The 22,577-nt window shown below is 45.4% G+C and overlaps 1 protein-coding gene across 1 annotated transcript in view; it reads left to right on the top strand.

The window, feature by feature from the left end:
* lrmda (leucine rich melanocyte differentiation associated) overlaps nucleotides 1-21,825 on the top strand; it is a 1,395,917-nt gene extending 1,374,092 nt beyond the window's left edge. Inside the window, exon 7 of the mRNA XM_072491626.1 lies at nucleotides 20,196-21,825. Coding sequence (XP_072347727.1) covers nucleotides 20,196-20,275 — 80 coding nt within the window. The 3' untranslated portion in view covers nucleotides 20,276-21,825. The remainder of the gene's footprint in view (nucleotides 1-20,195) is intronic.
* Nucleotides 21,826-22,577: the final 752 nt, after the last annotated feature.

The raw sequence follows: 22,577 nt of genomic DNA, 5'->3' as shown, positions 1-22,577 counted from the left end.
TGCACCATGATGTTTATCTGAAAATCATGACATCCCCCCTTTTTTTACAAAAATATGTGCCTATGTGTTAATAAATATAGATGTGTACTAAGCGCAGCTGAATGTGTGTGTGCAATATCTACAACATGTACATGAGGCTAAACTATATACATAGGAAGGTGTCAGGTGCAACATAGCAATGAGGTTGTACCATAAACAAAACAAGTGTAAACATCAAGCATCAAAACAAACTCCTGTAACGACAAAAAGAGAAACATATTAACATTGTGGCATAAAACTTTAGTGAGTCCAATGTTCAAACAGTCTCATAAGTCCAGCCTAGTAGGTGGGCGACGAATTTGGGTTGACCGCTTCAAGGGTGGGTCAGGATCCACCAGCTGAGGAATGGGCCTGGCCACAGGCAACAGAGGAATGGGCATGGTGGCAGGAAGCTCCACGAAGTCGACATCAGGAACAACAGGAGGGCGTGGCACCGGTGTATGATCACGTAGCGAGCGCGGAAGCAGGCAAAGAGCCCGCGATTGCGCCAGCGAATGGAGCCATCAGGCATGCGAACAAGGAACGAGCGGGAGCCACGCGTCGGAGAACTTCGGTAGTTGCCGACCAGCCACCCTCTGGTAGGTGGATGCGGACGTTGTCTTCAGGCGCCAAGGCAGGAAGATCAGTTGCCCGAGTGTCATGTGCCACCTTCTGCTGAGCACGCTGCTGTCGCATCCTTTGCAGTACTGGAGCATAGTCGGGTGTAGGAACAAGAATGGATGACACAGTGGTCCTGAGGGCGCGACCCATCAACAGCTGGCTGGTGAGGGGCCAGTGGCTAGTGGGGCCGAGTGATAGGCCAGCAGGGCTAAACAGAAGTCAGATCCGGCATCAGCAGCCTTGCAGAGGAGCCGCTTGACGATATGAACGCCCTTTTCCGCCTTGCCATTGGACTGGGGATGTAGAGGGCTGGACGCCACATGTGTGAAGCCATACGAAGCAGCAAAAGACTATTCTTAGCTTGCAAAACAGGGCCCATTGTCTGACATGAGAGTAAGCAGAATGCCATGGCGAGCGAAGGTCTCTTTGCATGCCCTGATGACAGCGGACAATGTCAAATCATGCAGGCGTATGACCTCTGGATAATTCGAAAAGTAATCTATGATGATGATGTAGTCCCTGCCAAGCGCATGAAAAAGGTCCACACCCACCTTTGCCCAGGGGGACGTCACCAACTCATGTGGCTGAAGCGTCTCAGGGGGCTGCGCCGGCTGAAACCTTTGGCAGGTGGGGCAGTTGAGCACCATGTTGGCAATGTCGTCGCTGATGCCTGTCAGTAGAAAGCTTCTCGGGCCCTCCACCTGCACTTCTCAACCCCGAGATGGCCTTCGTGCAGTTGTTCGAGGACCAGCCTGTGCATGCTGTGTGAAATCACAATCTGGTCCAACTTTAGGAGGACACCGTCAATGACGGCCAAGTCGTCCCGGACATTGTAGAATTGAGCCACCCTCCCGTCATGTGGCGCATCACACGTTGTAGAAGAGGGTCAGCCGCAGTCTCCCGGCGAATACGGGCCAGACTTGAATCATCAGCTGGCAGATTGGCCGATGTGAAGGCCACATGCGCTTTGACCTGACAGATGAACCCCTCCGAATCGGGCGGTGTGCTCACTGCTCTGGATAGGGCATCCGCGATGATGAGGTCCTTTCCCGGGGTGTACCAGTTGGAAGTCGTACCTCCGGAGCTTGAGCAGAATGCGCTGGAGGCGAGGGGTCATCTCATTCAGGTCCTTTTGTATGATGCTGACCAGGGGGCAATGGTCAGTTTCCACGGTGAACTGAGGGAGACCATACACGTAGTCGTGGAACTTATCTATGCCGGTTAACAAACCCAGGCACTCCTTCTCGATCTGCGCATAGCGCTGTTCTGTGGGGGTCATGGCCCGCGAGGCATAGGCGACAAGGGCCCATGATGCAGTGTGTTCCCGTTGCAGGAGTACCACCCCAATGCCGGACTGGCTGGCGTCAGTCGAGATCTTCGTATCTCGAGAGGTGTCGAAGAACGCCAATACCTGGGCGGTGGTGAGCTTAATTTTGAGCTCTTCCCATTCCTTCTGGTGTGCGGGCAGCCACTGAAACTCCGTGGTCTTCTTCACTAGGTGGCGAAGAGTCGTTGTGTGGGAGGCAAGGTTGGGAATGAACTTCCACAGGAAGTTGACCATCCCGAGAAAGCGTAGCACTGCTTTCTTGTCTGTCGGCTGCGGCATGGATGTAATGGCGCTCACTTTGTCTGCATCCGGATGCACTCCTGACCGGGATATGTGGTCCCCCCAGAAACTTTAGCTCAGTTTGGCCAAAAGAACACTTGTCTCGGTTGAGGCGCAGGCTGTGTTCTCGTATCCGAGCAAAGACACGCTGGAGACGACTGATGTGCTCCTGTGGTGTGGTGGACCAGATGATGACGTTGTCAACATAGACGCGCACCCCTTTGATGCCCTCCATCAGCTGTTCCATGATTCTGTGAAATACCTCGGATGCCGACATGATGCCAAAAGGCATTCTGTTGTAGCAGTACCTGCCGAAAGGAGTGTTGAAGGTGCAGAGCTTCCTGCTGGACTGATCCAGTTGAATCTGCCAAAAAACCTTCGAGGCATCAAGCTTGGTAAAAATTTTAGCCCGGACCATTCCGCTCGTGATCTCTTCCAGTTTGGGTATGGGGTAGCGTTCCCTCATGATGTTGTTGTTTAGGTCTTTCGGTTCGATGCAGATCCGGAGTTCACCAGAGGGATTTTTAACGCACACCATGGAGCTGACCCATGGTGTGGGCTCCGTGACCGGGATAGCACTCCTTGGTCCTGGAGATCCTGCAGCTGCTGCTTGAGGCGGTCTTTGAGTGGTGCTGGGACTCTACGAGGTGCGTGAATGACCGGGGTGGCATCCGGTTTGAGCCGTATTCTGTAAGTGTAGGGCAGTGTGCCCATGCCCTCGAATGCCTCCTGGTTGTGGGCGAGGAGCGAGTGGAGCTGTGCCCTAAATTCTGCATCCGGGAAGTCTGACGTGCCTTCTGGAGACAGAGCGTGTGCCCGCTGAACGAGGTGAAGAGCCTTGCACGCCTGTGCGCCTAGCAGGGAGTCCTTCGATGATCCAACTATCTCAAAGGATAGTGATGCTGTATATACATTGTGTCTCACCTGGAGCTGGCAGGATCCCATGGCCGGATAACGTTTCCGTTGTAGTCGACCATCTTACAACGGGATGGCCGAATCGGTGGTCTGACCTTCAAGGCGTAGAAGGCTGACCATGCTATTAGGTTGGCGGAGGCACCAGTGTCTGAACGGAATGTGATTGGTGATCAGTTGACCGTTAGGGTGGCACACCATTCATCACCCGGATTGACACTGTTCACTGGCATCGGCTGGTGGGTCCTGCTTGGGGACATCCGGTTCCTATCAATGACCGCAACACAGAAGGCTTCCCGGTCGTCTGTATCACCGGTCTGTATGTCGTCAGGGTATGACTCGGTGTATGGAGGCTGAATGGTCCGCACGTCCCTGCGAGGCTGGCGGAATTGGGGAGCGTTGGCAGGTTGAGCTGCTCGACAGCAGACAGCGTAGTGGCCCATCTTGCCACAGCGGAGGAATTGTCGGTTCTTTGCGGGACATTGCCGCTTTAAATGTGCGGATCCACAGTTGCCGCACGCCGTGACGTCATGGCGTTCGTTGCGCCATCGCGCATGCGCAGTTCGGTCCTGCGTAGAGCGCGCTTGCACGTCACGTCCCTCTGCATCGACGTCTCTTTTGGCGTGTACAAGAGCGGGAGGCCGCGGAAAGCGCGCAAAATGGCCGCCCTCGTCCGGGCCGCGGGCCGGGAGGAATTTGATCGCCTGGACCCGCATGGCCTCGTAGGACCCCTGCCTTGCCGATTCGGCCGCGTAGGACCTCTGCCGTGCCGATTCGGCTGCCTGGAATTGGGAGTAGCGGCTGGTCACGTTTTCATGGAGGACGCAGGCTTCGATGGCGGTGGCTAGGGTGAGGCTTTTAATTTTGAGGAGCTGCTGGCGTAGGGTGCCCGAGGTGACCCCAAAAATTATCTGGTCCCGAATCATGGAATTGGAGGTGGCCTCGTAACCGCAGGACTGCGCTTGGATATGGAGGTGTGTCAGGACAGATTGAAAAGGCTCATCCTTACCCTGCAGGCACTGCTGGAAGAGGTACCTCTCGAAGCTCTCATTTACCTCGACGCTGAAGTGTTGCTCGAGTTTAAGAAGGACCGTCTTGTACTTCGTCTTGTCCTCACCTTCCACGAACACCAGGGAGTTGTAGATGTGGATGGCGTGTTGCCCTGCCGTGGAGAGGAGGAGGGCGATTTTCCTGTTGTCTGAAGCATTCTCCCTTTCTGTAGCTTCGAGGAAGAACTGGAAGCGCTGTTTAAACAGCTTCCAGTTGACGCCGAGGTTTCCAGCGATTTGGAGCGGCTGCGGCGGGCTGATGGTGTCCATGGCGCAGGATGGCGGATTTCTGAAGATGTGTAGGTAGGTCTCACAGTTGCTGGGTTCCAATCCTGGTACTATGTTGTGCTGCGTGCTCTGCTACACAGACGAACCAACACGGTTGCAGATGGTACAATTCTGTTTTATTACTATCAATAACAACATCTGTAAACTTGTTACTGTGGTTCGTTCATTACCCATTAACCTGTGGACCCAGCCCTTACACTATCTTAGAGAGGCACTCAGCACATGGTGAATGCCTGAGTGGCTTGCTGTGAGCTCTGTGCCCTGAGCTGTCTCCTGCTGGAATGAGCGGGAACTGTGGTGTTCCCCGTTTTATAGTGCGTGTGCCCTTGCTTGTGATTGGCTGTGATGTTGCGTGTGTGTTGATTGATCCGTTGATCTGTCCATCAGTGTGTATGTGTGATTTCACCATGATGTTTATCTGAATATCATGACAATAATATGGTATTTTTGCATTTATGTCTTGCCACACTAGATTCTAAAATATTGGGGGCGATTCTCCGAGCCCTGCGCCGGGCTGGAGAATCGGCGCAACTGCCCCAGGACGCCCCGACACCGGCACGCGATTCTCCGAGGTGCAGAGAATTGGCGCCATTTGCGCCAGCGCGTTTGGTGCGCCGCCGGCTGCGGGCCGCTGGAATCGGCGGAGCCGATGATTTTCCGGCACGGATGGGCCGAGCGGCCGCGCCAATACGACAGTCCCGCCGGCGCCGTTCACCCCTGGTCTATGTCAGCGGGAACTCTGCGCGAACGGTCGGGAGCCGGCCTTTGGGGGGAGGAGGGGGCCTCCTTCACCGGCGGAGGGCCTCCGATGGGGTCTGGCCCGCGATCGGGGCCCACCGATCGGTGGGCCGGCCTCTCCACCGCCACCGGGCCTACTTTCTGGCGCGGCCGGCCCCTGAACACCGACGCCATATGAGTTGGGGCCGGCAAGCTAAAGAAGTCCCCCGCGCATGCGCAGGTTGGCGTGGCCCAGCTGCGCACGCGCAGGTTGGTGCGGTGCCCATTTGGCGCCACAAAAGGAGGCTGGAGCAGCGTGAACCGCTCCAGCGCCGTGCTGGCCCCCTGTGGGGGGCTCCGATGTGGCCTGGCCCGCGATTGGGGGCCACTGATCGGCGGGCCGGCCTCTGTGGCTGGGGGCCTCCTTTCCTCTGCGCCGGCCCCAGTAGTCCTGCACCATGTTGCATCAGGGCCGGCGCGTTGAAGGAGACCACTGCGCATGCGTGTGGTGGCACCGGCGCTACTGCGCATAACCTCGTTGGCACCGGCGCAACTGCGCATGTGCGGATCCCGCGGCGCACAGTTCGCGCCAGGATCTGCAGCTGGAGCGGCACGGACCCCTCCAGGGCCGTGCTGGCCCCCCTGTAGGGGCCAGAATTAGTCGTGGGAGCGGCCCATTCACGTCGTCGTAAAACGCCACGCTATTTATGACGGCGTGGACACTCTGCTGCGGGATTGGAGAATCTCGCCCCTTATCTTTCATGAAAATGTTGATATAATCTAAAGAAACATGGAATTATTGTTGTATTACTTGCAACAACCCGACTTGTTGGTCCAAATAATATTAATGAATAGTTTTGATGCAGCTTTAGAATCTGTCCTGACAACAGGCCTAACCACCGTGCACATTGATTTCCAAAGTGGTGTTGTACACACTAAACTAAAACTACTGTAACATAATAAATTTGGTTTCTAGAACCGAGGGCCTTCTTTACAGAATATAATCTTCACACTTAAAGATTGCAAGGACAATTAATTTTAGACTGTATCAGTAACCTATTCCATCAAATAATAAATATGCTTTGCCTCATTGCTACTGTTTATCTAAAAGAGCAAATCAATGCTTAAAAATAAGCAGACAATCCAAAGGCCTTTTCTGTGAGACTGAACACGTTACTGATTAATATCATGGTGCTTCTAAAATCATTTTTATATTGAGAGCCCCCATTTAACATTGTAGATTAATTGGTTACCTCAGCTGCAAAAATCCTTAAATTGTTTGGCCCCCAGTAACAAGCAATTTATGTTGCTGTTTATTGCATATTATAAGAAAAGAATACAGTTTCAGATTGTTTTTTGAATCTATTGCTACTTTAATGAGTTGCTCTTTGGCAATGCATAATACTGCACTGTAAATGGCCAGGCCCCCGTGTCCTAATTTTATGCAGTGGAACTGCCAAGATTTGCTTCCAAGCATCGCTACAGTGAAAAATGGTATGCATTTTCTTGATAGTCCATGTGGTTGTAGAGTATAAATGGCTAATGAATTACAGATGAACATTGACTCAAATTAATCTTTTTGATGTCCCTAGGTTATATGGCAGGCATTTAAAAGTTTAATCAATACACTAAAGTTGAAAACATGCAGGCACTGCAGTTGTTTGGATGTAATAAACATTAGGGGAAAACTGGAGACTTGTACTCAGTACATGTATCATAATGACAGGTATTTATGTTTAATGGACTAAATATTTTTTACTGGAAGAGAACAAATGTCAGTTTAACTTTGAAGGTTCTGGATTTAAGTTAGCAATTCAGTCTCCGGGAGATGGCTGCCATATCAAATAGTCAGTAAGGAAGTGAAAATCTAAACAATATAATGACTAATTGGTTCTGCCTTAATTTAATGATGCAAAATTGTCTGGATATTTCTTTTTGCGTATTAATATTTTCTCCTTTCTGCACAATATCCACCCTAAACTGGTTATGACATTTTGGTAACCTAGCTTTAACCTTTTCCACACTTTGTTGTAATGTGTGTGTTAAATTTACCATACCTTTCTGAAACAACAGGGTGAATGTAACTATGAAGTCTAATGTTGATGTACACTGATAAACAGTATGTATGAGATATGTCCAGTCTGAAATAGCACCGCCACTATACACCCTATCTTTGCCTAACCCCATAATTCAGTCTTACATGTGGTTATGGATGTCTGGGCTCTGTGAGTCTATCTTTTTCCTACAGGTATTATTTCAGCCCTTTCAGATAATAAGGAATGTTTAATTGCATTGTTAATTGATTTTTTTGCACTGCATTATTACCATGATTGATTGCCATGTTGATGAAAATGTTAACTGCAGCCCGTGTAAAGTATCAGGGCAGTGAGGAGGGAAAGTCTTGCGGAGAACAGATAACCTTGATGTTAAGAGCTACATCCTTTGGATATGTCTTTCCTTGACATATTGATGGCTCTGGAATGGGAAAAGCTGATTGTATGCAGAATACAATCATTAAACCCACTTCAGTGCACTGTTGATTAATTTGTTTTTTCCTGAAGGTTCTAGTTAAACAGAAGGCCTCAGTAACCTCAAGAGCAGCAATATTTCAGAGTGGAAACTGTGTCTTAACTGATTTTCTCCTCTTCCGTTCCATCCTCCCCACCTCCCTCCCCTGGCAAAGAAATCTGTTTCCATCATCACTACTGCAGAATAATCATTCGCCACCAGTAGCAAATCTGAAGACAGCACATACCCACATCAAAGCTGAGCAAGTCAATGTCATTCAAGGATGTGGAGATACACTCCCATTTTTAAACAAAGTATGACATATGAGGAACAAAGTGTTGATTGTTCCACTGCCAAATTGTACATAATGGAAACATTAGCTTCAAGATAACTTTTAATCTGTCAGACTAATGGGTTCTTAATGTGTATAGGGGTTTAAATGTATGCCAGCCATGTCTGTATAAGGTAATATACTTGCGGCCCTAGAGAATCTCGATGACTGTACGCTCAACACAATATGGTTTATTATTGTGTGTCAGCTCATCATTCTGTTCCCACGGACTTTGAGCTGCTTCTCAATTTTCCAGAAACAGATTATATGAAGAAGAGGCCTGAGATTTGCAGTTACAGATGCACTGCTGCCCCTCGAGTATATTCTGATAAAGCTGTACCTCACCATCATGAATAAGATACACTGAAAGCTTGGGATGCAAACTTTTTTCAGAGCTTGCATGCGTGCCTCTGTTTTACAGCCTGCCCTTGTCCTGATTCCCTACCTTTTCCTTTATGGTGTGTTCGACATGTGGAAAAGAAAACTTGAATGTCAACTTTTCCAGATCAGATTGCGGCCGATTAAATCTCCTCAGTGAACATTAAGGGATGGAAATACAAACTGACAGTCTTTACATTTGTAATCATCATCATCTGTATCTAATTTTGGTTTGTTAAGTTGTAAGTTATCAAAGTTAACAAAAATAAATAAAATAAAAGCATAAAGGTTTCATATGAAGAAAATGCATTTATAACACATTTCTCTTAGTGTCATTTTCAATTTGTCCATTCGAGACATAGAACTAAACAAGTTGGCGCTGACAGTGAATACATCTTTGGTCTCCATCAATTATTGGTTATGACATTTGGTAAACCAATAGTTTATAGAGACAGTATTCTTTTTGTTGGAGTCAACAGTATTTTTTTTAAACTCTTAACTTACAAAAGCCTGTTCATATTATTTCAGATTTTTAAAATTGCCGTTCTGAATCATGAGATTTGTTACAAAATTCAAATGCTAATGGAATAAACCTGGAGACCAACGTGTTACTGGAATCCTCCCACTTGTGAGAAAGGCTGTCATAACTTAATCACATGTGAGACCATGGGTCAATCCATATATGTAACACAATCTTGAATCTCAGTCTGTTTTGAGTTTAATCTTAGCAAGGGAGTTACGGTTGGTCAAGGCACCCCTGGGATAAGAAGGGGAAAATAGACCAGGATTCCCCTTCTCACTGATACCAAAGCTCCCTGCTGAAAGTGCCTGTTGGTTGATGTCAACTAGTGACATCCTCTACAATTGAACGTACTGCTGGTATTTACCATCAGTGCACATGATAATGAATAATAATCACTTGGACAAGATGGCAAAGGATGGTCGTTGCTCATGGAATTGTAGCCAAAAAAAGAGAAAGTCTGGTCGTTCAGGAGAGAAAGACTGAACATTGGCAGAAAAGAAAGGGTAAAATGATTCTAAAATGATCAGCCTGTCAATATATTAGGTGTAGAATTAGTATCCTGTAACAACATATTACTGGCAGATTCAAAAATAATTACAGGTCAAGTATCCGTAATCTGAAATCCTCGGGGACGGGGGAGTGGGGGGTGGTGGATTGAGTTTCGGATTTCAGATCATTTCTCTTTTCGGATACTGTATATAGGACTAGGCCTACTTAAATTACAATAGCCTAAGCCTAGGCTAGCTAAAATAAATAAACAAAACAGCTAGAAAAGTCACATGTTATCACTGAATAATAAGTAAGAAGTCTGACAACACCAGGTTAAAGTTCAACAGGTTTGTTTTGAATCACTAGCTTTCGGAGCACAGCTCCTTCATCAGGTGAGTGAATAGCTGGGTTTCACAACCAGATATATAGACAAAAGTCAATGAAGCAAGACGATATTTTGAATATGAGTATTTGCAGGTAATTAAGTCTTTACAGGTCCAGACGGAGTAACTGGAGCGAGGGATAATCAAAGGTTAAAGAGGTGTGAATTGTGTCAAGCCAGGGCAGTTGGTAGGATTTCGCAAGCCCAGGCCAGATGGTGGGGGGTGAATGTAATGCGACATGAATCCCAGGTCCCGGTTGAGGCCGTACTCGTGCGTGTGGAACTTGGCTATCAGTTTCTGCTCGCCGATTCTGTGTTGTTGCGGGTCCTGTAGGCCGCCTTGGAGAATGCTTACCCGAAGATCAGAGGCTGAATGCCCTTGACTGCTGAAGTGTCCCCCGGCTGGAAGGGAACATTCCTGCCTGGCGATTGTCGTGCAATATCCATTCATCCGTTGCAGCCAAATCTGCATGGCCTCGCCAATGTACCACGCCCCGGGACATCCTTTCCTGCAGCGTATGAGGTAGACAACGTTCGCCGAGTCACACGAGTATGTACCTCGTACCTGGTAGGTGGTGTTCTCACGTGTAACACCATTACTGCAAATATTTGCATTCAGACTATCATCTTGCATCATTGACTTTGTCTATATATCTGGTTGTGGAACCCACCTCTTCACTCACCTGATGAAGGAGCTGTGCTCCGAAAGCTAGTGATTCAAAACAAACCTGTTGGACTTTAACCTGGTGTTGTAAGACTTCTTACTGTGCCGACCCTAGTCCAACGCCGGCATCGCCACATCACTGAATAATAAATACTGGGTAACTGTAATAAGTTTCCATCTGTGGTGCCATCTGTGATTCAGCTTGTAGGAGAGAGTTCAGGTTGTTGATGTGTCAAAGATCAGGTGCGGTTGGTGATGTACGTGTCGGCTCAGGTCATGTTGGCTCAGGTCAGGGACTACCCATGCTTAAGATTGGGTGCAATCGGTGAGGTTTTTGTCGACTCAGGTCAGGGTCCTGCTGGGTTGGGTGTAGTTTGCAAGGTTCCTGTTGACTCGAATCGGGTCAGCTCGAGTCAGGGCCTTGCCTCACTGAAGGTTGAGTGCGGTCGGCGAGGTTCCTATCGGTTCGGGTTTTGTCAGTTTGGACCAGGGAGTTCTTGCACTGACGGTCGGGTGCAGTCAGCGAGGTTCGTGTTGGCTCAGGTTCAGGAACTTCCCGCACCAGAGGGCGATAAGGATTTTTAAAAAGTGCAGTTTTTGCATGTGATTGGTTTTTGGATTTATGGATAAAGACTGCTCAACTTGTATTTCTTTTTTTTAATAAACATTTTATTGAGGTATCTTTTGGCATTTTAACAGCAGCAATATAAACAATGTACATAAAAATATAAACATAGTGCAAATACCACCTCCCTCCCCCACAGGTCCCACCATTAATTAACCCCCTACTCTACGCTAACCTAACCCCCTCCTTCCCCCCCCCCTTCTGTTGACGATTAATTCTCTGCGAAGAAGTCGATGAATGGTTGCCACCTCCGCCGAACGCTAACAGAGACCCTCTCATGGTGAACTTAATTTTCTCCAGGCAGAGAAAACCAGCCATGTCCAATAGCCAGGTCTCCAACTTCGGGGGCCTTGAGTCCCTCCATGCTAGTAATATCTGCCTCCGGGCTACCAGAGAAGCAAAGGCCAGAGCATCTGCCCTTTGGCTCCTGGATTCCCGGATCCTGCGACACCCCGAAAATCGCCACCTCTGGACTCAATGCCACCCTTGTATTTAATACATTGGACATGACGTCCACAAACCCCAGCCAAAATCCCCTCAGTTTTGGACATGCCCAAAACATGTGGACATGGTTCGCCGGTCCTCCTGTATATTTTTCGCATCTATCCTCCACCCCAAAGAATCTGCTCATCCGGGCCACTGTCATGTGAGCCCGGTGAACTGAATTGAATCTGGTTGAGTCTGGCACAAGTTGCGGTCACGTTGACTCTACTCAACGCGTCCGCCCAAAGGCCCTCCTCCATCTCTCCCCCCCCCAGCTCCTCCTCCCACTTTCGCTTCAGCTCCTCGGTCTGCGTCTCCTTTGATCCCGTAAGCTCCTTATAAATGTCAGAAACGCTCCCCTCTACTACCCATCCTCTGGAAACTACCCTATCCTGAAACCCCGTTTAGCACAGGGCTAAATCGCTGGCTTTGAAAGCAGACCAAGGCAGGCCAGCAGCACAGCTCAATTCCCGTATCAGCCCCCTCGAAAGGCGCCGGAATGTGGAGACTAGGGGCTTTTCACAATAACTTCATTTGAAGCCTACTTGTGACAATAAGCGATTTTCATTTAATTTAATTTCAGGAGTGGGAAGGTTGGTACCTGCCTACGCAGTAAGTCCCACACCTGCAGATATCGAAATTCGTTTCCCCCCGCCAATGCAAACTTCTCCTCCAGCGCCCTCTTACTCAGAAATCTCCCCTCTAGAAACAAGTCCCCTATCCTCTCAATCCCCGCTCTCCGCCATATTCAGAACCCCCCGTCCATCCTCCCCGGGGCAAACTGGTGATTATCACAAATTATGGGCCAGACCGATGATCCCACTGCTCTCACATGCCGCCTCCACTGGTCCCAAACTCTCAGGGCCGCCACCACCGCTGGACAGGTGGAGTACCGTGCCGGTGGGAATGGCAGAGGCGCAGTTACAAACTGCCCCAACTGGTGCCCTTACATGAAGCCGCCTCCATGCGCACCCATACCGACCCCTCCCCCACTACCCACTTCCTAACCATGGCTATGTTAGCCGACCAGTAATAATTGCTAAAGTTCGTCAGCGCCAGCCCTCCCTCTCCCCGACTCCGCTCTAGCATTACCCTCCTCACTCGCGGGGACTTGCCCCCCCCATACGAAGCCTGCCATAACTTTATTGACCCGCTTAAAAAAGGACCGTGGAATGAAGATGGGGAGACATTGAAATACAAACAAGAATCTCGGGAGGACCGTCATTTTCACTCTACCAGCTAATGACCTTGACTTGTATCTCTTGACATATTTACAACATATTTTAATACGTTTTCATTTAATTTTGTTTTGCAAACCTACTGTTATCCTAATAAAATGTCACCCCATTTTTTTTGTATACTTTGCACATTGTGGTTTTGGATAGATTGCTGTTGTTTACTTAGTTTCCCTCAAACATTGACCTACGATCTTTCCTAGGAAAGAGATTGAATATTGATGAGCTAGGTTTGTATTCAGTGAGGTTTCAAGAAGAGACACAGACTATCCAGGGCTTTTTCCAAGTTTAGATTGAGTCTATACATTAAATGTTCTAATTTAGATGCATTAAGAAGCCTTTTGTGAAGGTATGCATCCTTTTACAACCAACTGAGAGTTGTGCCAAGCTGCATTTTATCGTGTGCTCTCATTCTCCAGTGGCAAGGTCTGGAATGTATGGATAGTGAGTAACTTTGACATTCATCCAGGATTTTCTTGGGTTCTCTGGGAAACAAAGGTTAATTTTAAGGTCACTTTCTGGGACGTCTGGAGAAAGGACATTAAAGGGAATGTGAATATTTTTCATTTTCTTTGAACATTTACTCATTCTAAAAATCTTGCAGTGGGGATAAAAAGGCAATTTGACTAACAGGCATAATCAGTTCAGAGTCTGCTTGCTTTCCAATTGCCGTAAGAAAGCGGGACACGTGAAGATGAACATGTTGGGAAACCAACAGCAGGAACTTATGTGCGTGGGCACAGTGGTTGGAGATGGGGAGTCATGTGATGAAGTCTTCAGGAATGCATTAAAGCAGATCTGGCAACCCTAATAGTGGGAGAATTTGTAATGGTAATTTTGGACTACCATCCAGAATAGTTGGATACTAGTTAACGACCAGAACATGTGTTATCATCATATTACAGTACATTGTCCATATGCATAACCAAGTTCTATTTTCCAAGATTACTTCAAGACTGAATTGGATCCTGAAAATTTAATATGGGGAGACTTGGGAGTAAATTAGCATATTTGGTCTAATGATCTTTTAAATTCTCATGAATTGTAATCAATCACGCTTGTAATAGAACTCCATCACAAGCTCTCAAACTACCAAGGCAACAGTGATTCATTACGGTGATTAGAAAGTCTGCCAATATCTTACTTTTTCATCCAAAATGCATTTTTGCATCGCTAATTTGGAAAGGATTTTGTACAAAATGCAACCATACGTACAATATCAAAATATGTAAACCTGTCAGTGAGAGGCAAGGTGAGGAAAATGTAAGTAAATGGATGGGCATGTTACCATAACTTGAATTGAAAATGACAGGGTTCAGTTGTTGCAACACAATAATCCAGAAAATTACTTTTGCATTTTGAAAGTGCACGACTGAAATGTGAAACACCAGTAAACATTTGAATGATAATTCATTATAAGATAGGATGCAGATACCAGAAATGTTGCTTTTATTTTTTATTTATTTATTTATTTATTTTGAATTTTTTTATTTAAAACAGATTTGTAACATTTACAGAGAAAAAAAGAAGGCCATATACAAAAGCCTTAACATATTGAAAACGAACAGTGGGAAAGAATAAACATATTAATAAGGCACTTCCCCTATCAGCTCTGTTTGCCCATGCCCCACGTGTTCAACTAAACTAATGTGGCTCTAACCTCGCCCCCCCCCCCCGGGTGCTGCTGCTGTCGGTTTCCTACGCTGTTCCCTGCAAGCGACTTTCTCCCCCGGGGGACCCCTGATCACCCCCCCCCTTGTGAAATGTTGCTTTTATTAAGTAGAAAGTATATTATATATTCCAACACCATCAGTTCTTACCACTTAATCTACATTGTTTTCACAAGCTAACACAGGAGCCATTTTCTGACACCGTTTGTTGACATATGGCTATGCCATGAACACTTTAAACCCAGAATTATGACTGAGGCGGACATTTTAAAAGATTTTAGTAGGAATTTAAGCAACTTTAGCTTATACGAAAGACTCATTGTGGAAAAGCACCACCTGGCTTGATGAAGAGCCAATCGAGTCAGAAGGTCTCACACTGCGATCTGATTTCTGCAGGAGCAATGGCAGGACATTAGGAGACGGGAAAAATTCGCAGAGGTTTCCACCCCTGATCGCTACCTTAAAATTGCCATTGTGGAGGGATCAAGTTAGGCTTCCTCTCTATATTGTCCACATTCAAGTAGCCTATTGGTTTGACTGAGGAGTGCCTTTTGGAAAGTATGAGAGGTCTGCAGGACCATGAATCTGTAATCCAATATGAGTGGACTACCTTAAGGAAGGGGACAGGATCGGGGAAAGGGTGGGTAAACAGTTTTATTGCAGTTTAAATGACGAAGGAAGCTTCTGTTAATGACAATCTTGAAAACAATTCCAAGAAGGGAACAAAAGCATAAATGCTGATAACTCCCAGTGTGCCTTGTATTCTGCACACATTGATGTCATCATCTAGTGTTAAAGGGACTGCCACTACTTCCAGCCAATTGGAAAGCACCCACTTTGAAAGGATTTAGTTTTAAAGCCTGAAGATGACACAGTGGTTAGCACTGTTGCCTCACAGCATCAGGGATCTGGGTTCAATTCCGGCCTTGGGTGACTATATGGCGATGCATGTCCTCCCCGTGTGTGCGTGGGTTTCCTCCAGGTGCTCTGGTTTCCTCCCACAGTCCAAAGATGTGCAGGTTAGGTGGATTGACCATGCTAAATGGCCCCTTAGTGTCCAAAGATGTGCAGGCTAGGCGGGGTTATAGGGTTACGGGGATGGGGCGGGGGAATGGACCTAGGTAAGGTGCTCTTTCAGAGTGTCTGTGCAGACTCAGTGGGCCGAATGGCTCGCTTCTGCACTGTAGGAATTCTATTATTTTCTATTCTATAATTCTAAGATGATAATGAAATAGAATTCGCACAAGACGGAATATTGGAATATATTAAACATTTGAACACTTTACAGATTTTCTGGGCTATTATAATTTTATCTTGTGAATTTTTGCCTTTTATTGCGCAGAAGGGAGGCCTTTCAGTCCATTGAGTCCGTACTGGCTCTCCTTGGAGAAATCCAGTCAGTCTCATTCTTCTGATTGACCCTGTAGCCCTACAGGTTAATTTTATTCAAGTGCCCATTCAATTTCCTCTTGAAATCATTGATTATTTTCTCTTTCACCACACTCACGGGCAGTGAGTTTCAGGTCATTACCATACACTGTGTAAAAAAGTTCTTTCTCATGGCCCCCCTGCATCTCTTGCCCTTTTGTACAATTTCTTGGTACTTTGTATAGTTAAAATGTAACTGTTCAATTGCAACACTTCCTTTCATAAAGTAAATTGTTCCTTTATTTGTATGATATGTGAGCTCCCTATTTTAAATGAGTATCTTTTTATAGCCCCTTTGAAATCTAGTTGTTTTTTAAAAAATTTAGAGTACCCAATTAATTTTGTCCAATTAAGGGGCGATTTAGCATGGCCAATCCACCTACCCTGCACATCTTTGGGTGGTGGAGGCGAAACCCATACAACACGGGGAGAATGTGCAAACTCCACACGGACAGTGACCCAGAGCCAGGATCGAACCTGGGACCTCGGCGCCGTGAGGCAGCAGGGCTAATCCACTGTGCCACCGTGCTGCCCTGAAATCTAGTTTTAACAGGTACACATGAAAGTTGTAAAATATGGTTGGCTATCAAATCACAGCTGCATCGCCGAGTGTGGCAACTTCTCTGCAAAACCAAGCCTTTTATAAAAAAAAAAAAAAAAATTAACCAGTTTCAGACCCCAGGAATTCAGAATTTCAGCTGACTTTTACTGTCACTAGCTCGAGCACCTTTATCCCCAGGCGAACAGCAGCAGCTGGAATTTATTTCCTGCTGCCAGAGAGTCCGACTGTTTTATGATACATCCAGAAATTCACTTTCTTTAATATTCAAACCTTTTATTCAAGGTGACAGCTGCTCACACGTTGCTGTACAGAGCACCTCAAGTAGCGAGGGTTTTCAGAAAAAATGAGTGTCCCGTCGCTACAAGCTCACAATGTAGAATGACTGAGGTTATCCCTAGGCCTCTGAGCCCCAACCTCCCTGACAGAACAACCGCTGGTAACATAAAACTTGACTACAGTTTGTAATCTTGTCTGGGGAAAACTAGGCGGAGGAGCAGCAGAGAGTACTGCAAGTGATAGGAGATGATGTCAGATTCAGTTAGAAGTGCAGACAGTGTTCGAATATGGTTGGCACTAATATGGTACCAGTATCTTTCTCCTCATCTCTGTTTTCTGTCACTGCTCACAAGTCTGGGCCTGTCTCCACAACTGACAATGTCTTTTCAGATCATGTTATTGCCAGCACAGAGTGCACTCAGCACATCATCACTCAGCTCCTTTGTTTGAAGCCTGGTCTTTTGTCATTAATGCACTTGATATCTATTTAAAACTGACGGAGAATATGGGATCTGTTTTCCTGTCTCGAGATCATTGACAATATTAATACCACATGTCCTTGCTTCATATTCTAAGCGCTGACACCTAGCTGCAGTCTCTTGCATTCATCAAGTGGCTCTTTCACCAGGATGTCTGTTAACAGTCCTGTTTCTAATCCATCAGCAACACCAGCAGATTGCAATCACCAACTGTTAACATAGCCTACAAAAACATGTTCTTAACAAGTCACTTCATTTATTTTAGTTTGGTGATGGGGGTGAGAGGGCTGGAGAAGGCCATGATAAATCTAGTGTATAGGGGCAGAAGCCAAAATTGTTTCTGGAAAGAGCTGATCCGGATAGCCTGAAAGCATCGACTGTTAAACATTGGCCAGATATTCCTGCAGTTGTGAGTTTGGATCCCACTGAAACCATGTAGCCCCTGTCAGCATCTATGCTTCAAGCTTATCAACAGAATTGCTCCACCTGAAACTGCCTGCCTGGCTGACCTTGCGTCAAAGTACAAACGGCAAGAACTCGCTTTTTTTGCTTACTGTCCTTCTCCAAGTTTGGCCAGTGATTTTGTTGAACGCTATGGCTGCTATCAGTAGAGTTGGGTATCTTGATGCAACTTCCTGCCAATGATTTTGCGTGCTGTGGAAGGATCAAGCAAATTTAGGGTCAAATCTGCCTGCAAATAGTTAAAGAAGTTGCAAGGCAACGTTACGATCAACGAATTGATCAAGGTTTACATGTTGGGGCTGAACAAAAGTAGTTCAATGAACCAATTAAAAGGCGTTGCATTGCACACAATGATTCAATAATTTAGTGTGTAATGTTTGGGTGTCATATTAAGTGGGGGGGAAAATCTCCCTTTTGCACAGTTGACGCATCATCCTTACACCTTAACATTGTTTCTTCCTGAGACCAACATGATAGTGCCATGCATCTTGTGAATCATTATTTTCCCCGCATGTCCTCTTTTCAAGGATGCCATTTCTCTCCCTGACACTGTTTAATCCTCCCTCCATGAGCCTGTCAATCCCTTCTGGAGATCATCATCAATGATGTTCTTCTCCTGAGATCAGCTCTTCCCAGCATCAAAGGGCAAAAAAAAAATGATCGACTGATACCATCCACTGCTAAAAAATTAAGAAGATCAATAATACAAAAAGTCCAGGAGCTGCAATTACATCAAACATGTCAATATATCACAATAAAGATAAAGTTTTCACTTAAATAAAAGAATGCTTCAGATCACTGAGAAATAGCTGCCTCTCGCATTTGAACTCTAAGACACTGTGTAGTCTTGTTAAGGGCCATTTGATGAGGGCTGTTTGTTCTTCTGCCTTCCTCGGTGAATTATTCTGTGCCTTTGTAGCCCGAGTGCAAATAGAATGAAAGCACCATACATTCAAATGTGAAAAAAGGACATCCAACGACGCTTGGTTTGTAGATAAAATAACCAATGAGTGATAGCTGATGTAGGCCTGGTATGCTACAACCGCTGACTCACTGCAGTTCGTTACTTGTCCATTAACCAACAGGCTCCATTACACATTGTTTGTACTGCACGACGAACTACTTGCACAAGTTCAATTAAGATATACCTTTCAGGATGGAAACGATGTGATGGTGTTTTCTCATGATGGGAACGGCTGTATTAATATAATTGCTGTACTGTAATGTCCTGACATAGTAAATTGAAGGTTTTGTGCACATCAGGAAATTTTAGAAAATACGTCAAAAAGAATTTGTGTAAAGACTCATTTATTTGGTCTCAGATGAGGTGCTTTGCTTGGCCTCATACTTCCTGGGTAATAAAATCGAAGATCAGTAGAAGTTCTTTCCGTAGGTCGCTGGAATGTACACACTTGGTGCGGCCTGAATAGGTCTTGTTTGTGATGTCTCCACAGTCAAATAGCCTATGAATGCTCACTGGGTAGGCTCAACTGTGAATAATGGTGACTTGGGTGAGGTGCCAAAGAAGACTATTCACTGAAACTGCACCTCAGCAAGAAATTAATGGACTCGGGGACGAGGAACAGAGAAAACTTTGTTTTAAAACTGCGCCTTGATTTAATACATGTGAGGTTGTGCTCACTGCAGGAATAAGGAATGATGGTACTAAAGTTTTATTTCTTCCTGATTAAGAGTTGCCCCTTGCCCTCCTCTTCCTTCCCAACCCCCTCCCCCCCACCCTCCATCCCTCCATCCACCATGCCCCCCCCCCCCCACACACACACTTGGATAAAATTCAAAATTGCCTCTAGCCTTCCTCAAATCAGTCGATGAGCTGGAAATTGAAAGCAAATTTTTCACTCCCCCCATCAATTTTCTTCTGTGCGATTCTAGCTTCTCTGATTGCTCAATTTTTGTTGCATTTATGGGCATTTGCACCTTGTAGACGTGCATCCAGGAAGGTTGATTGAGGCTGCTCAACTGCTTTACACTTTGTACATTAAATAGGCATCAGAAAATTGCCTTTTATCTCTTCTGTGTGGACTAAATTCAAACCCCGAGCTGAAAGGAAATGTTCTAACCCACACTATCGCCCAGTTGCCTGACCGTCAGATTGTATCTACAGGCTCTGTTCCTCGAGATAACCTTATCTAAAGATGTTGTCTTTCCATGGTCCACTGTGACAGGCCAACTAATTGAAGTGCTTAGTGTGTCAGAGGGAACAACTTTATTCTCAGTTTAGCCATAAAGTGACATAACCTGTTTTGGGATGGAGTTTTCTACCTTCAGAGCAGGAAGATACTTTACCTGCCTCAGTGATTATCTTTATTCCTGTTTCCTGAGCATAGAATAGCACAAAGTTTAGGTTTGGAAGGAGATATGTACAGCCAAATGGACATCCTGGAAAAGAAAAATATGTAAGTTTGTTTTCTTTAAATAAAAACAAAAAAAATAATATATTTACTGTGTTTCTTTGTGTGTGTTTGTAGGTGTTTTTGCAAAATGTCGCTATGTCTATCACGGAAGACACTCAGAGGGGAACAGATTCATCCGTGATGACCAGCTTTAAGAACAATTCTGTCAGGCTACCTGCTTTCACCTTTCCATAAATTATATATATTATATTCAAAGCTGAAGATTTATTCAAATACAAAGAAACACAGAATACAATGTCAGCCTGCTAGTGTCTTCTGCTGACTTTGCCATGCCTGTCAAGATCAACCTTTCAGCCTAGTCTGAGCAGGCACATAGAGATTGACATGATTGCCTTTAAGCAGGTCCCTTCTATCGCCATGACAGACAGCTGCACCGAGGCTGTATGCCTGACAGGATGAACCTCATGATGGATTGCCTGGTACAACTGCTGCTCATGGGAGGGCAGAGGTCACACCTGAGGTTGAACTGAGCATGCTTATTGCATCACACCAAGTTCCAGAAAGTCACATTAAGCCCTTACTGCACTCATTACAATGACTTGTTGTTGAGTAATGGGAAAATTCTGTTCCATTTTATAGATGGCCATGGACAAGATGAAGTGAATAGTCATATTAAACCGTAAATCCCATTGACTGACCAACATTATTTCAGGGACTTTATCTTGATTTATCTTTTGCCTTATGGGTCTTATTTTGAGGTTGGGAAGATTAAATATCAGCTCCATTAGATGAGATTCTCTTTTTAACTTTGATCAGTGGCGGTTCACTAACAAAATTGACAACTCTAGCAGGCTGAATAGATTGTACTTGCATCTGTGTGTGTCTTTGGCTTTTGATGTATTGAAAACTCAGTCTACCTTTACTGCAACTTTTTTCTTAAGCAGCAGATCATTGTCTCTTACCGAATTTGAGTGGGATTTGCAATTAATCAGTGCTGTAAAAGGTGGAGAAGAGAATCTTTAGGGGCTCATCCTCTTGTGATTAAAACCTACTCCGTTATGGTCAGTCTTTTTTGTAAGAGGCTTTTCAGTTATTTTTAGTGCAAGCAATGCAACAGCAAGATAATCTGACAACATTAAACTCACTATTTTCTACACAGTACTTGTATTTGGCCACCCTAGTTCAAAATGGTGCAGCATTAAATTCAGTCAGGTATTTTTCTACATCTACACCGTACAGTATTTGGTTTTCTACAATGGACATGTTGCCGTTTTATACTTATGTGTCAAAACATTTTGTTATACTTGTTTTTCTGCATAGTACAGCACTGTGGTTTTGTCATATTTGAAGTAGTAACTAAACGTTTGGATGCATGTTTTCTATACATAACTTTTCTGTGCTGTCTTATTTAATACAGATGATGTTCTAGGAATCTCGAGTTTACAGTTTTCGGTGGATCCATTGAAAAATTGAGCAGTGATGAGTAAAACGTACTGTAAAGCAGATAGCCTGTCTAAACAATATGAAATGATTACAAGTATTATTTACCTACGCTAAGAATGTTATGTTACAATATTTAAACTAAAAGACTAACAAAGTAGATTCCGCACTTTATTAATCTGTGCCTGATATACACTGCAATAATTTATATTCCCGTATTTTGCAAAACATGCAGTTAATAGCAGTTTGTTATCTAATTCTGATGACCATTTCACTTATTAATAAAACAAAAGCATTCACTGAATTGTTGGATTCTTCTTGGTCTGCTGAAAGCAGTTTTCTTGCTCAACTTCGAATCTTCAGTATAGTTTACGAACTTAACTGGAGCTACAGGATTGTAAGTATATGGATAGTGCTTGAAGTAGGGTGTAGCTATTTTCAGTACAAACTCTTGGATAACCGTTCTTAAAGAAACTCAGTCTATTTTAAAGGTTCAGAAATTAAGAAATAATTCCTGAAGACACTCACTTTCCTTCACAGCATTTTTGATAATAACTGTAAGAAGTTCACTTCTTACTATATGGTCGATGACCATATAGATTAGCAGCCTTTTCACTATTAGCTTCCCTCGTATCTTATTATTTGTGCATTCTACCATCGTAGTGAGGTCCCCAACTTGAGAAAAGCGACAAATGAACTTGTCCACAGGGAGGGAAAGCGGTGGGACTGATGTTGTGCACTTCCTCAGACTCAACAGAATGCTAATAGGGCAGCATGGTGGCAGAGGGCAGCACGGTGGTTAGCACTACTGCCTCACAGCACCAGGGACCCAGGTTCCATTCCAGCATTGGGTGACTGTATGTGTGGAGTTTGTATGTTCTCCCCATGTTTGCGTGGGTTTCCTCCAGATGCTCCAGTTTCCTCCCACAGTTCAAAGATGTGCAGTTTTGGTGGATTGGCCATGCTAAATTGCCCCTTTGTGTCCAAAGATGTGCAGGTTAGGTGGGATCGTGGGGTTATGGGGATAGGGCGGGGGAGTGTACCTCGGTGGAATAG

This window comes from Scyliorhinus torazame, chromosome 28, assembly GCF_047496885.1.
Source record: "Scyliorhinus torazame isolate Kashiwa2021f chromosome 28, sScyTor2.1, whole genome shotgun sequence".
In the NCBI taxonomy this organism is placed as follows: Eukaryota; Metazoa; Chordata; class Chondrichthyes; order Carcharhiniformes; family Scyliorhinidae; genus Scyliorhinus; species Scyliorhinus torazame.
Note: the sequence above shows the minus strand (reverse complement) of the source record. Positions and strands in the feature narration are given on the sequence as shown.